Source organism: Hypanus sabinus, chromosome 1 (genome assembly GCF_030144855.1).
Source record: "Hypanus sabinus isolate sHypSab1 chromosome 1, sHypSab1.hap1, whole genome shotgun sequence".
In the NCBI taxonomy this organism is placed as follows: domain Eukaryota; kingdom Metazoa; phylum Chordata; class Chondrichthyes; order Myliobatiformes; family Dasyatidae; genus Hypanus; species Hypanus sabinus.
In genome coordinates this window covers 195,408,463-195,421,444 of record NC_082706.1, presented here as the reverse complement: position 1 = coordinate 195,421,444, position 12,982 = coordinate 195,408,463, and the positions used below count along the sequence as shown (strand labels likewise).

General features: G+C 38.8%; 1 protein-coding gene across 1 annotated transcript in view; it reads left to right on the top strand.

Annotated features, from left to right (window-relative positions):
* csmd3b (CUB and Sushi multiple domains 3b) overlaps window positions 1-9,797 on the top strand; it is a 2,186,187-nt gene extending 2,176,390 nt beyond the window's left edge. The window contains exons 69-70 of the mRNA XM_059983996.1: window positions 5,762-5,897; window positions 7,697-9,797. Of these exons, the coding sequence (XP_059839979.1) occupies window positions 5,762-5,897; window positions 7,697-7,856 (296 nt within the window). The 3' untranslated portion in view covers window positions 7,857-9,797. The remainder of the gene's footprint in view (window positions 1-5,761; window positions 5,898-7,696) is intronic.
* The last annotated feature ends 3,185 nt before the right edge of the window (window positions 9,798-12,982 follow it).

The window sequence follows — 12,982 nt, the reverse complement described above, 5'->3', positions numbered from 1 at the left end:
ACTGTTAATAGACTCCAACATGTTTCCAACCACTGAAATCAGGCTGACTGCCCTGGAATTTCCTTCTTTCTGCCTTACTCCTTCTTAAAGAGTGGAGTGACTTTTGCAGTTTTCTCGTCCTCAGGAACCATTCCAGAATCTAGTGACTCTTGACAGATCATTATATTGCCTCCACAGTTTCTTCAGCTACTTCTTTCTGAACCCTGGGGTGTAGTCTGTCTGGTCCAGGTGACTTATCTGACTTCAGAATTTTCAGCTTCCCAAGCATCTTCGCATTGCTAGTAGCAATGACACTAAACTTCTGTCTCTTGACACTCTGACATTTCCAGCATCCTGCTACCATCTTTTACGGTGAAGACTGATGCAAAATACTTTTTTAAGTTTGTCCACCATTTCCTTTTCCCCCATTCCTACCACTCCAGTGTCATTTTCATGCAGTACCTGCTGAACCGTGTCTACGCCCACCTGGACAAGCTGGTGAGCACTGTGAGGGTCATGTTTTTTGACTTCTCCGGTGCGTTCAACACCATCCGCCCTGCTCTGCTGGGTGAGAAGCTGACAGTGATGCAGGTGGATGCTTCCCTGGTGTCATGGATTATTGATTACCTGACTGGCAGACCACAGTGTGTCAGACAGAGTGGTCGGCAGCACTGGGGCTCCACAGGCGACTGTCCTGTCTCCCTTTCTCTTCACCATTTACACCTCAGACTTCAACTACAACACCGAGTCTTGCCATCTTCAGAAGTTTTCTGATGACTCTGCCATAGTTGGATGCATCAGCAAGGTAGATGAGGCTGAGTACAAGGCTACAGTGGGAAACTTTGTCACATGGTGCGAGCAGAATCATCTGCAGCTTAATGTGAAAAAGACTAAGGAGCTGGTGGTGGACCTGAGGAGGGCTAAGGCACCAGTGACCCCTGTTTCCATCCAAGGGGTCAGTGTGGACACGGTGGAGGATTACAAATACCTGGGGATACGAATGGACAATAAACTGGACTGGTCAAAGAACACTGAGGCTGTCTACAAGAAGGGTCAGAGACGTCTCTATTTCCTGAGGAGACTGAGGTCCTTTAACATCTGCCAGACGATGCTGAGGATGTTCTACGAGGCTGTAGTGGCCAGTGCTATCATGTTTGCTGTTGTGTGCTGGGGCAGCAGGCTGAGGGTAGCAGACATTAACAGAATCAACAAACTTATTTGTAAGGCCAGTGATGTTATGAGGGTGGAACTGGACTCTCTGACGGTGGTGTCTGAAAAGAGGATGCTGTCCAAGTAGCATGCCATCTTGGACAATGACTCCCATCCACTCCATAATGTACTGGTTAGGCACAGGAGTACATTCAGCCAGAGACTCATTCCACCAAGATGTAACACTGAGCATCATAGGAAGTTATTCCTGCCTGAGGCCATCAAACTTTACAACTCCTCCCTCGGAGTGTCAGACACCCTGAGCCAATAGGCTGGTCCTGGACTTATTTCCACTTGGCATGATTAACTTATTATTTAATTATTTATGGTTTTATATTGCTATATTTCTTCACTATTCTTGGTTGGTGCAGCTATAATGAAACCAAATTTCCCTCAGGATCAATAAAGTACGTCAGTCTGTCTGTCTGTCTGTCTGTCTATATCCACTTCCACCTTTTTTGGCTCCTTATATAACAGATAAAACTTCTTGTATCCTATTTTATATTATTGGCTAGCTTGCTTCATATTTTATCTTTTCTCTCTTAATGGCATTTTTATTTTTCTTCTGCTGGTTTTCAAAAGCTTCCCAATCCTTTAACTTCCCACTAATGTTTGCTCTGTTATATACTCTCTCTTTTGTTTTTATGATGTCTTTGACTTGGTCAGCCACAATTGCCTCATTCTCCCTTTAGAATACTTCCCCCTTGGGATGTATCTTTCCTGTGCCTCCCAATTTCCCTGAAAAGCAGCAGCTGTTGCTGTTCTGCAGTCATCCCTACTAGAGTTCCCTTCCAGTCCCTTTTGGACAGCTCCTCTCTCATGCCTCTGTAATTTGCTTTACACCGTCATAATACTGATCCATCTAACTTTAGCTTCTTCTTCACAAGCTGCAGATTGAATTCTATCTTATTATGATCACTGCCTCCTAAGAGTTTGTTTACCTTAAGCTCCCCAGTCAAGCCTGGGTCATTACATAACACCCAATCCAAAACTGCCATTCCCCGAGAGGGCTCAACCACAAGCTGCTCCAAAAAAAAATCTTATAGGCAGTCTACAAGTTCCTTCTCTTGTGAACCAACACCAACCTGATTTTCCCAATCTGGCTGTATACTGTAATCTGCCATGTTTATTACAATGTTGCCCTTTTTACATGCCTTTTTTTAATCTCATGTAGTCCTTGTCCTGGCTACTATACGGAGGGCTGTTTATAACCCCATCAGGTTCTTTTTACCTTTGCAGTTTCTTAACTCTATCCACAAGAACTCTACCTCATCTAATCCTAGGTCAACTCTTTCGAAGGATTTGATTTCATTTTTTTACCAACTGAGCCACCTCACCCCCTCTGCCATCCTGTCTATCCTTCCCAATTATGATCTTCTTTCAGTCACAGCTCGCAGATGCCTACATCATACCTTCCAATCTCTAACTACATACAAGATCCTTATTCCATTATCTGCATGCATTCAAATATAACACCTTCATTCCTGTATTCATCCCCCTTCTTGATTTTGGCTCCCTGTTACTCTTAACTCATCCCACTGACTGCAATTTTGCCCTTTCATCTGCCTGTCCTTCCTCACAGCCTTACTACACACTGCATCTATTTGTATACCAAATGCCCCATCTTGATCCTTCTCCATCCCCTTGCCAAATTAGTTCAAGCCCTCCCCAATAGCTCTAGCAAACCACCCTGGAAGGATATCGAGCCCCATTGGGGTCAGGTGTAATCCCTTCTTATTATACACTCCATACCTTCCCCTGAAAGAGATTTCAATGATCCAGAAATCTGAAACCCTGTCCCTTGCACCAATTCTTCATCTATCCGTTTATCTGCCAAGTCATCCTATTCTTAACTTTACTGGCACGTGCCTTAGGCAGCAATCCAGAGATTACTACCCTGGAGGTCCTGATTTTCAGCTTTCTGCCTAATTTCCCATATCTCTTATCTATGTCATTGGTACCACCAGGTTCCACAATTCCCATGTTACAATAATAAAAAATATCAATAACACTATTCGCATTTGGATGATAAATTACAATCTTGTTTCATCTATTTTTCCTGACTGAGTTGCTGAAGTTCACAGTCAGTCCTTACTCTTAAAGTATGATGGTAGTTTCGTCAAGTTGTCTCCAACTTCAGTTCTGAGTCATCAGAATCAAGCGAGGGTCTAATGCTACACTCATCTGATAATCACATCTTCCAGTTCTTCGTGCCATGTACAGCATAACAATGTCACCTCAAGTGAACTCGTCAAAGAACTGGACTTTTTGAAGGCTTTGTCACAGTTCAAGCATTGTTGGAAATGATTAAAAGTATAAGAACAGAAGAAAGTTGGCTCTGAGCTTAGCTGTACTGTAGCTGGATCTGCTGAGCAAAATTTGCAGAGTGCTCCAAGCAAAACTTGCCTGCGGCAAACTGAAAACTACCCACACCCTGAGGAGTTACTTTATAATTGGCCTGAGGGTATCTGCAGGCAATTGACCTAGCGGTCTTAAAAGATAGAAAATTTAAGTGTACATCACAACAAAGAAAATGAGTGGAGAGGCTTTAATTAACTTTGATATGAGAATTACCAGGCACTCCTGCCAAGGTACATGATTTCACATATTTAACTTGATTGAAACCCTTCTCTGCAGGGTAATTTGCAGAAGTTACTGGATGTAATGCTGTGACTTTATAAGGCATTGTTTAGAACACCTTTGAACAGTTTTGGATTCCTTATCAAAGAAAGGATCTGCTGGTCCAGAGGAGGTTGATGCTGGGAATGAAGGGTTTTATGTATGAGGAGATTTAACAGCTCTGGGCCTGTACCCATTGGAGTTTAGAAGAATGAAGGGGATATCATTGAAACCTATTGAATACTGAAAGACTTAGATAGAGTGAACTTGAAGAGGATGGTTCCAATAGCGAGGGAACCTAGAACAAGAGGTCTCAGCTTCAGAAGACAAGAGAGAGACCACAGCCTCAGAATACAAGGATCTCCCTTTGGAACAGAGATAAGGAGGAACTTCTTTAGCCAGAGAGTGGTGAATCTGTGGAACTCATTTCCACAGACAGCTATGGAGGCCAAGTCATTGGGAATTTTTAAAGTAGAGTTTGATAGGTTCTTGATTAGTATGGGTGTTAAAGGTTTCAGGGAGAAGGCAGGTGTTAGGAGGGATAATAAATCAGCCATGATGGAATGGTGAGACCTACTCGAAGGGGCATATAGTCTAATTCTGCTCTGTTTTATGGTCCAAGTTCAATCGGTTTCCTCTTTTGAGTTTTTTAAAACATTTTTTATGTTGAAGGAAAACATGAAACCTTTTAAAATGATGATGACTCACAAATGTTTTTATTAACTTATTTCTGCTAATTGCAAAATAGTTTTATTCCAAATTATGATATACTAGTGAGCTATGGTAATTCTAAATTATTATTTTAGTCCATAAGGTATGAGTGTGCTTTCTCATTTCATCATAACTGATCCACTCTCCCTCTCAGCCCCAATCTCCAGCCTTCTCCCCATCTCTCTTCATGCCCCGACTAATCAAAAATCTGTCAAGCTCTGCCATAAATATCCCCAATGAATTTCCATCATATCTCACCAACGTCACAAAGCATTAATTTCTAAGGACCAAAAAAAAATGGTTCAAGATACAAGCTGAAGAACTAAGGGAGACTGTGGAATAAAACTTCTAAAATTCATTTATTTTGAGCAAACTATACTTTGATTTAAATTGTAAGTTAGTAAACATTAATATTTGAAGTTAAAGACTTGTCATGTCCCTAAAAAAAAGCTGCTTTCATCTAAACCAGTGGCATAAAATACCCTTTGATGAAGATAAAAGTTTGAATGCAAGACTTGCTGTTCATTTAAACAGGATAATATGACACTATTACTTTTGACAATTACACTGACCCTTGAGCTAACTCAATAAATTAGTCAACCATGGTGATAGTGATTTTAAAAAGCTCAGCAAAATTACTTTAGTACAATTTATTCATTTCAATTATCTCTGCAATAATACATGCAAACTATATAATACTAAATGTTACAAAATGAAAAGAAACAAATCTAAAAGTCAAGTGTAGATCAAAAACAGTAGCTACATTATTGAACACTATCTCATTGATCAAAGTGATTAAAGAAAAGATGACTCCTGATTGATTATTGGTATTAAGATAATCCAGCAATAAAAGCTGATGTTCACTTTGATTAAATTCTTTTTTCTTAAATTCTGGAATGACAATTTTACCTAGTTAAGAAAACTTGAACCTAATAAAACACAAGAGATTCTGGGAATACAGAGCAACACACACACAAAATGCTGGAGGGACTCAACAAGTCAGTCAACATCTATAGAGAGGAATATACAATCGACATTTTAACCTGAGACCCTTTATCGGGACTGAAGAGGAATGAGACGACGGAGGGCGGAGAAGGAGTACAATTTGGCAGGGAATAAGTGAAGCCAAAATCCAATTTCCCCCAGGAATGAGAAGGAATGTGGAGGTTTGAGTGTGAATATTTCTGACTGTGTAATTTCTCTGATGCTCTGTTGTGTCTGACATGTATATCTTTGCCTACAGGTCTGAACTCAAGTCAAGGCTCGAATTCCCCCAATCAACCACATGGTACAAATAGTAGCTCTGTTGCCATCGCCATCCTCGTGCCTTTTTTTGCTCTTATATTTGCAGGATTTGGGTTTTATCTTTATAAACAAAGGTAGGTCTCATCCAACATTTTGTCATGATTAAAATCAATTTTGATTATTATCCAAAAACGATGTTTATATTACATCTGATACTAAATGTAAGGGGATATTTTGGATTAAGGATTAAACTAAGCACAGTGTTAGTAAGAAACCTCCACTAAGACTTAAGCATGAAATATCAATGTTCTTTTAATTTGTACTTGAAATGCACACCAATAAGTCATCTGCTTCCAAGAGGGCAATAGTGTAAGAGCACATCTGGAAAACCGCTTGCAGACTTCCAAATGAGCATTTGCAGGCATTCTCAGAGGCAACCTGGTGTTTAATGAGACTTTTGACAGTAGTTCTAAACTGCCAGGTAGCTCCTTTATCAAAGTGTTGATTTGCATAAAATGCTGATTGAATTCATTTCTCAGATCTAGGTTAGAATACTTTGGTACCTGACTGTATTAAACTTGGACAACTTCAATGTGCGTTTATTCAAGGTTGATATACAGCCCAGAGACCCCACGTAGGTTTAGTGTAAAGGCCCAGAGAATCCAGTATTCCACTGAACAGTACACCCAAAGCTTAATGCAGTGGAACTGGCCTTGCACCCCAAAAAAGAAACTATGCAATTTTGATAAAATGAGATTTATTATTCATAATCATTTACGACTGAGGTCATAAACAGTTATTGTTCCCTTAGGTCATGGTAAAGATATGGCAAAATTTCAGAAAAGATTCTTAAATATACAGCTGACAATCCCTTGGAAATAATATTTATTGAATATACAAAAGTGTTAATTCCTATAGAAGTAATAAAAATAATATCAATGTGGAAATTAATTCCTCTGCTCATTTATAATTATGCTTTACATTGAGAGAGCATTGCAAAAAATGTTGCAGAGAAGTAATTGTGAAGCACTTTCAAGATTATGATTGGCAACAAAAGGTTAAAACCAGAGTAAGGAAATAATAAATTACTTTATACAATGAATGGTTATGAACTGGAATCAATTCCCTAAAAGTATGCCAGATGCAGATTTAATAGAAACTTGTAAAAGAAATTGAGTATATTCTTTTAAAAGCTGAACCTTGTGGACCTTGAGCACCAGCAACAGAGTGGAATTAAATGGTAGAATTTTCAGGAAACTGATTAAGGTACGATGACCAAATCTTCTATTTGTGCTAAGATGAGAAAACCTGCAGATGTTGGAAATCCAAGCAACACACACAAATTCTGGAGGAATTCAGCAGGCCAGGCAGCATCTATGGAAAAGAATAAACAGTCAACGTTTCAGGCTGAGACCCTTCATCAGGCCTGGAAAAAAAGATGAGAAGTTCGATAACAAGGTGGGGGGAGGGGAGGAAGGAGTACAAGATGATAAGTGAAATGGGAAAGGGGAGTGTTGAAGTATAGAGCTGGGAAGTTGATAGGTGAAAGAGATAAAGGACTGGAGAAGAGGGAATCTGATAGGAGAGGACAGAGGCCATGAAAGAAGGGGAAGGGGGAAGAGCAACAAGGGGAGGTGATGGGCAGGTAAGGAGATGAGGTGAGAGAGGAAAATGGGAATGGGAATAGTTGGGGGAACAGTTACCAGAAGTTCAAGAAATTGATGTTCATGCCATCAGGTTGGAGGTTACCCAGACGGAACATAATGTGTTGCTTCTCCGACCTGAGTGTGGTCTCATCATGGCAGTAGAGGAGGTGAAGCAGTCTCCCAATCTACGTCGAGTCTCACTGATATTCTATTTGTGCTGTTTGATTCTATTCTCATGATATTTTGCCACGAACCTAGATTCAATGTTGTTCTTTCTTTTTCTTTAGGACTGCTCCCAAGACACAGTACACCGGCTGCTCTGTACATGAAAACAATAATGGTCAAGCAGCTTTTGAAAATCCAATGTATGACACAAGTGCAAAATCAGCAGAAGGCAAGGCAGTTCGATTCGATCCCAATCTCAACACAGTCTGTACAATGGTATAAGGCAGAAACTTGGTTTGATTACATAGCCTGATAAACATCTAGCGCTTTGCATCCTTGGGACATCTAGATTTTGACTAAACCAACTTATGTACAATGCACATTTGGTTCACTGCTATTTAAAGCACATTTTTCAGGAATTTAATGTACCAGATTTATCTGAAGAACCAGAAAAGGAAATGAACACGATTTCATGGCTCGCCCAGTTGGAACAGATATGCTCTTCGTTCTGTCACTGGAGAGCTTTTCAGCAACTTTAGCTGCACTCTAAGAGTGCTTAGCCACAATTTTTTCAAAATAAAACCTAAGTACTCTCTCAGAAGAAAACTACAGATACTTGAGGAGCATTGAACCACCGTTCTCAATGTGACAAACAATAGGGGCTAGGATTTGGCATGAAGGTTGGGACACTGAATATGTAACAAAGACCATGAAGTACTGTATAGTAACATTATTACAGGTTTTGCTTTCTAGTGTTAAGTGTAAAAAGAAACATTTATAAGGTACAACTGCAAAACTGATTTTGAATACTTGAGTATAAAGCGGCCAGTGTGATACTCACTAAACAGATTTCTATGGAACACTAACAGTCTTTTTTGATTGCCAAGAAAAATCTTTTCATTTATTTAATTTTTCACCTTTTTTTGATTTAAATTGGTATTCTTCGTACAAAGTATTGAATTCTCGCCACAGAATAAGATGAAGAATATTTATACTATATAATTTTCAAAAGACGCATATGCACGATGTGTTGCATGCTTCATTATTATTTAATTATTCTATTGTGTTTTTATTGCAACATACCATTTTATTTATTATCTAATAAAGTTATGGTCTTATGTATGTGCTTACAACAGTTCATCCAGACCCTTTCAACATTAGGTGATTTATGGTGTGGATGTCAAGCTTTTTGCATTATCGATATGGTATTATGGTTACAAATTTATGGCAGTTAGATCAAACACACCTGATTAAATCTGATTGGAGTTTTGTACATCAGATTATAGTCTACAGTACTAGGGGATATCACCTGAGCCAGTTGTTTGCCTTGACCATTCTTTATGAAGAAAATGTATTTGTTTTTACATTGTACATCTGCACAGTAGATGTTAATGAATTCTGAGTCTGTTTATCAACGAGAGTCAAGAAATGTACCTCTTGCATGGATGATCGTGATATATCTGGGAGTTCACCTTGGTATCAGATGTTTATTCTACTGTTATAATGGCAGCCAAACTCCACATGACACCTTACACTCCTATTGGTCACCTTCTTTAACATTTGCCTTAACGGGTAGAGCCATGTCATGCGAAGCATTGCAGAAGTGTTAAGTCTCCACTTTTCATCGCTATTGAACAGTTGGTCACAGTCTGAAGCTCAACTCATTACGTGCAAAAGATTATTACCACTGTGATAAAAAAAAGCACTCGCATGTAAAGTTAAAAAAGTACAATCAATATAAAATAATTTGTTTAATTTTTTTCTGGAAGGATTATCCACTAACTGAAGATATTACTATTGCTGTAACTGTAATGTTTGCATTGTGCCTACCAAAAATTAATTGCAGCCAAGATTGTGCTCCTAAAATGCCCTTTGAGTGGTTTACTCCCTGGTTCAAGACCAGCCTTTTGGCTTGAAGATCCAATTATCTTTAATTACAAGAATTGATTACATTGAAATAGACAAATTTCACAGCGCATCGTAAGCTATTGTCAAATCAACAGAAATTATTTTGCTTTAAATTGAATCATATATTCTTGCTCACCCAAATTTGTACCCATATATGACTGCAATAAACAAAGAACATCCACAAAATTAGAATAAATATTAAACTGTACCTGAAAGAAATTTCATGTACAACCTCCTTACTCTTCTGTATCATGTTTATTATAATTAGATGCATAAAAATTTCTTTTGTAAAGAAATATATTTTTATGAAAAACAGTTTGTAAAATGTATGAATCTATGATGTAAATTTTCAATACATTGTAAAAAATAAATGGCTCAATGCTTTTGTAAATGTTGTTGACGTGGGCTATTTTGCTGTTCCTGCAAGTATATGTCAACTCCACGATTTATTTTAAGGCTGTTCTTTGTGGGTCAATGGTAATTGGTGAAGAGCATTTGAGCTGAAACGTTAACTCTGCTTCTTATTTCACAGATGCTGCCTGACCTGCTGAGAGTTTTCAGCAGTTTTTTTTTCACCACTGATGATAACCTACATTTTTAGTGCAAAACTCTGAGAATGCTGCATTGCCAAGGATACCAGTATTTCGGATTGGGCGGTCAAATAAGAGCCTATGTGCCTGCTTAGCTGCTGTGTAAGATAATATGGAAGAATTCAGTGAATAAAAGGGATATTCTGCCAACACCATGGTCACAATTTATCTCTCCATCAATATAAAAGGTTCCATTATTTGTCATGCATTTTATTTGTGGAACATTACATCTCAAAGTACCAAGTAAATTTGTAAGCAAAGTACATGTACTACCCTGAGAGTCATTTTCCTGCCAGTACTCACCGAACAAGAAATACAATAAAATCAATGAAAAATTATAAACAAACTGACGAGCAACCAGAAAAAAAGACAATGTTTAAATACAAAAAATGAAGAAATTAATGCTGAGAATGTGAGTTGTAGATTCCTTGAAAGTGAACCATAGGTTGTATTCAGTTCAGTATTGTGGTGAGCCAAGTTTTCCATGCTGGTTCAGGAGCCCGATGGTTGAAGTGTGTTCCTGAACGTGGTGGTGCGGGACCCAAGGGTCCTCTACCTCCTTCCTGATGGCCACCGTGAGATGAGAGTCTTACTTGTGAACCTTTGCTACACACAGAATAATAGTGAGCAAGTTTTGTTGGCTGTGACTATCTTTGGGCCATTCTAAGGATATATAAAGTGCTATATATACCTTGAGTTGTAATAGCATTGTACTAACTGCTACCCTATCATGACAGCCCCTTATAATATATCTGCTCATTGACATGGACGGCAATAAGCATTTAGCTACTTGAAATGCAGACAATATATAATAAAAGTGAGCCTTTACAACATATGCTGTCAAATTACTTGATTTTCTTACATCTTAATGGCAGCGTGGCAAAATTTAAGGTTTAAGGCAGCACAGTATCACAACTCCCACAACCGTTGACTGCAGAATGCATTTGGTTTGATAAACAGAATCAAAATGATGCAGCTTTCAGCATATATGGCTGGGTTGAAGAGATTATCTGAGCATTAAGTCCTCAAAGACGGACTTAATGAGAGATTGCTTTGTTTGTGGAATCTTATAGGGAAGCACTCAAAAACGGCTACTAACTAAAGCACAACTATTTTAAAAAAGCAGTTGAAATTGTATCAATGAAAACAGCAGACAGAGACACAAATGAGTTGCAGACAGGAATGAAAGTCAGTGTGAATAAAATTGCAACATCTAAACAAAAACTGGTCTAGCCAAACAAATTATGTTATCGTTGTGGCGATGGCTCTTAAAGATCAGCGAGTTTAAAGGCATAACTTGCAGAAAATGTTGAAAGAGCACGTCAGGCAGACAAAATTAAATGGATTGTCCAAGGAAGAGAAAAAGATGAAAAGCCAAATAGCAGTTTCAAAAAGAGCCCTATGCACTGTTTATGACAGCTGTGATAATGTTGAGAGTGACACAGTTCTGGATGGTATTGAAATTTATAATATGAAAACTAATGATAGACAAGCAATATGGCTTATGCCAGAAATAAATGGCAAATTAGTGAAAATAGAATTGGAAACTGGATTGGCTGTTGCAGTCATTTGACAAAATGAGTTTGAATGGCATTTCAAAGATACTGAACTGAAGCCTACAGATATCTACTTAAGAACATATACTGGAGAAAAGTTAACATATGTAACAGTGAGATACAACAACCAACAAGCCATATTGGGCATGTATGTGGCAAAAGCTGGAGGGCCAGCATTGTGGGGCCATAAACGGCTGAGACAACTACAACTTGATTGGAGATCCATCCACCATTTGCGTGCCACACCCCCTGCAACAGAGTCATCTGAAAGCAGTCCTGAAGAAGGGTCTTGGTCTGAAAAGTCGACTCATTATTCACTTTCATAGATGCTGCTTGACCTGCTGATTTCCTCAAGCATTTTGTGTGTGTTTTATTAAATAAGGTATTGGATGACGCCATGGTAGTGTTCAAGGATGGCATTGGAAAACTCAAACATATCAAGGGTAAAATAGTGTTAATTGAAAATACCAGACCCAAATTTTACAAGGCCCATCCAGTTCTTTATATCATTCATGATAAAGTTACCAGTGAGCTTGATTGCATGAAGGCTGAAGGAATTAATTCCAAGGTTGACTGGAACCCACAGTGGTCCCTGTGGCCATGAATAATGGGTCTGTCAGGATCTGTGGTGATTTTAAAGTCACTATCAGCCTAGTAGTGAGAGTAGGTCAATACCCTCTGTCCAGGATAGAGAATACCTTCACAAACTTTTCTGGAGAAAAGCTGTGGGCCAGTTGCTCCAAAGATGTCCAGGCACTCAGTGTATTCTGGATGCCATAATTGTTACTAGTAAGGATAACAGGGATGTCTCCAAAATCCCAAGGCAGTGTTAAAAAGATTAGAAGATTATGGACTCAGACCATGTCGTAACAAGCGTGAATTCTTTAACCGAGCAACATTTACTGTGGTCACATCAATGACGCACAAAAATTACACAAGTGTGCTGAGGAAATTCAAGCAGTGGTGGATGCCCCAAGGCCAAAGGATGTTTCACAGTTACAGTCCTTTTTAAGGTTTGTCAATTACTATAACAGGTTCCTGCCTTTAAGCTCATTTCTGTAGATCAGGAAGAAATAGCAATGAACAAAGCAGTGTGAGATGGCTTTCCAAAGGAAATGGTGACATCGGACACTATACTCACAAATTATGATCTACACTGTCCTGTGTAGTTGCAGTCATGTCACATGTTATCCCATTTACCCTTAGAAAAGGAAATACAGTACCTGACAAATTTACAAAGGAGGACACTTCTCTTGATGTTTTCTCCCTAATGCAAATCAAAAGGCTCCCTATTATGGCAGAGATGATCCAAAGGGAAACCAGTAAAGACTGCACACTCTCTCAGGTCTACATG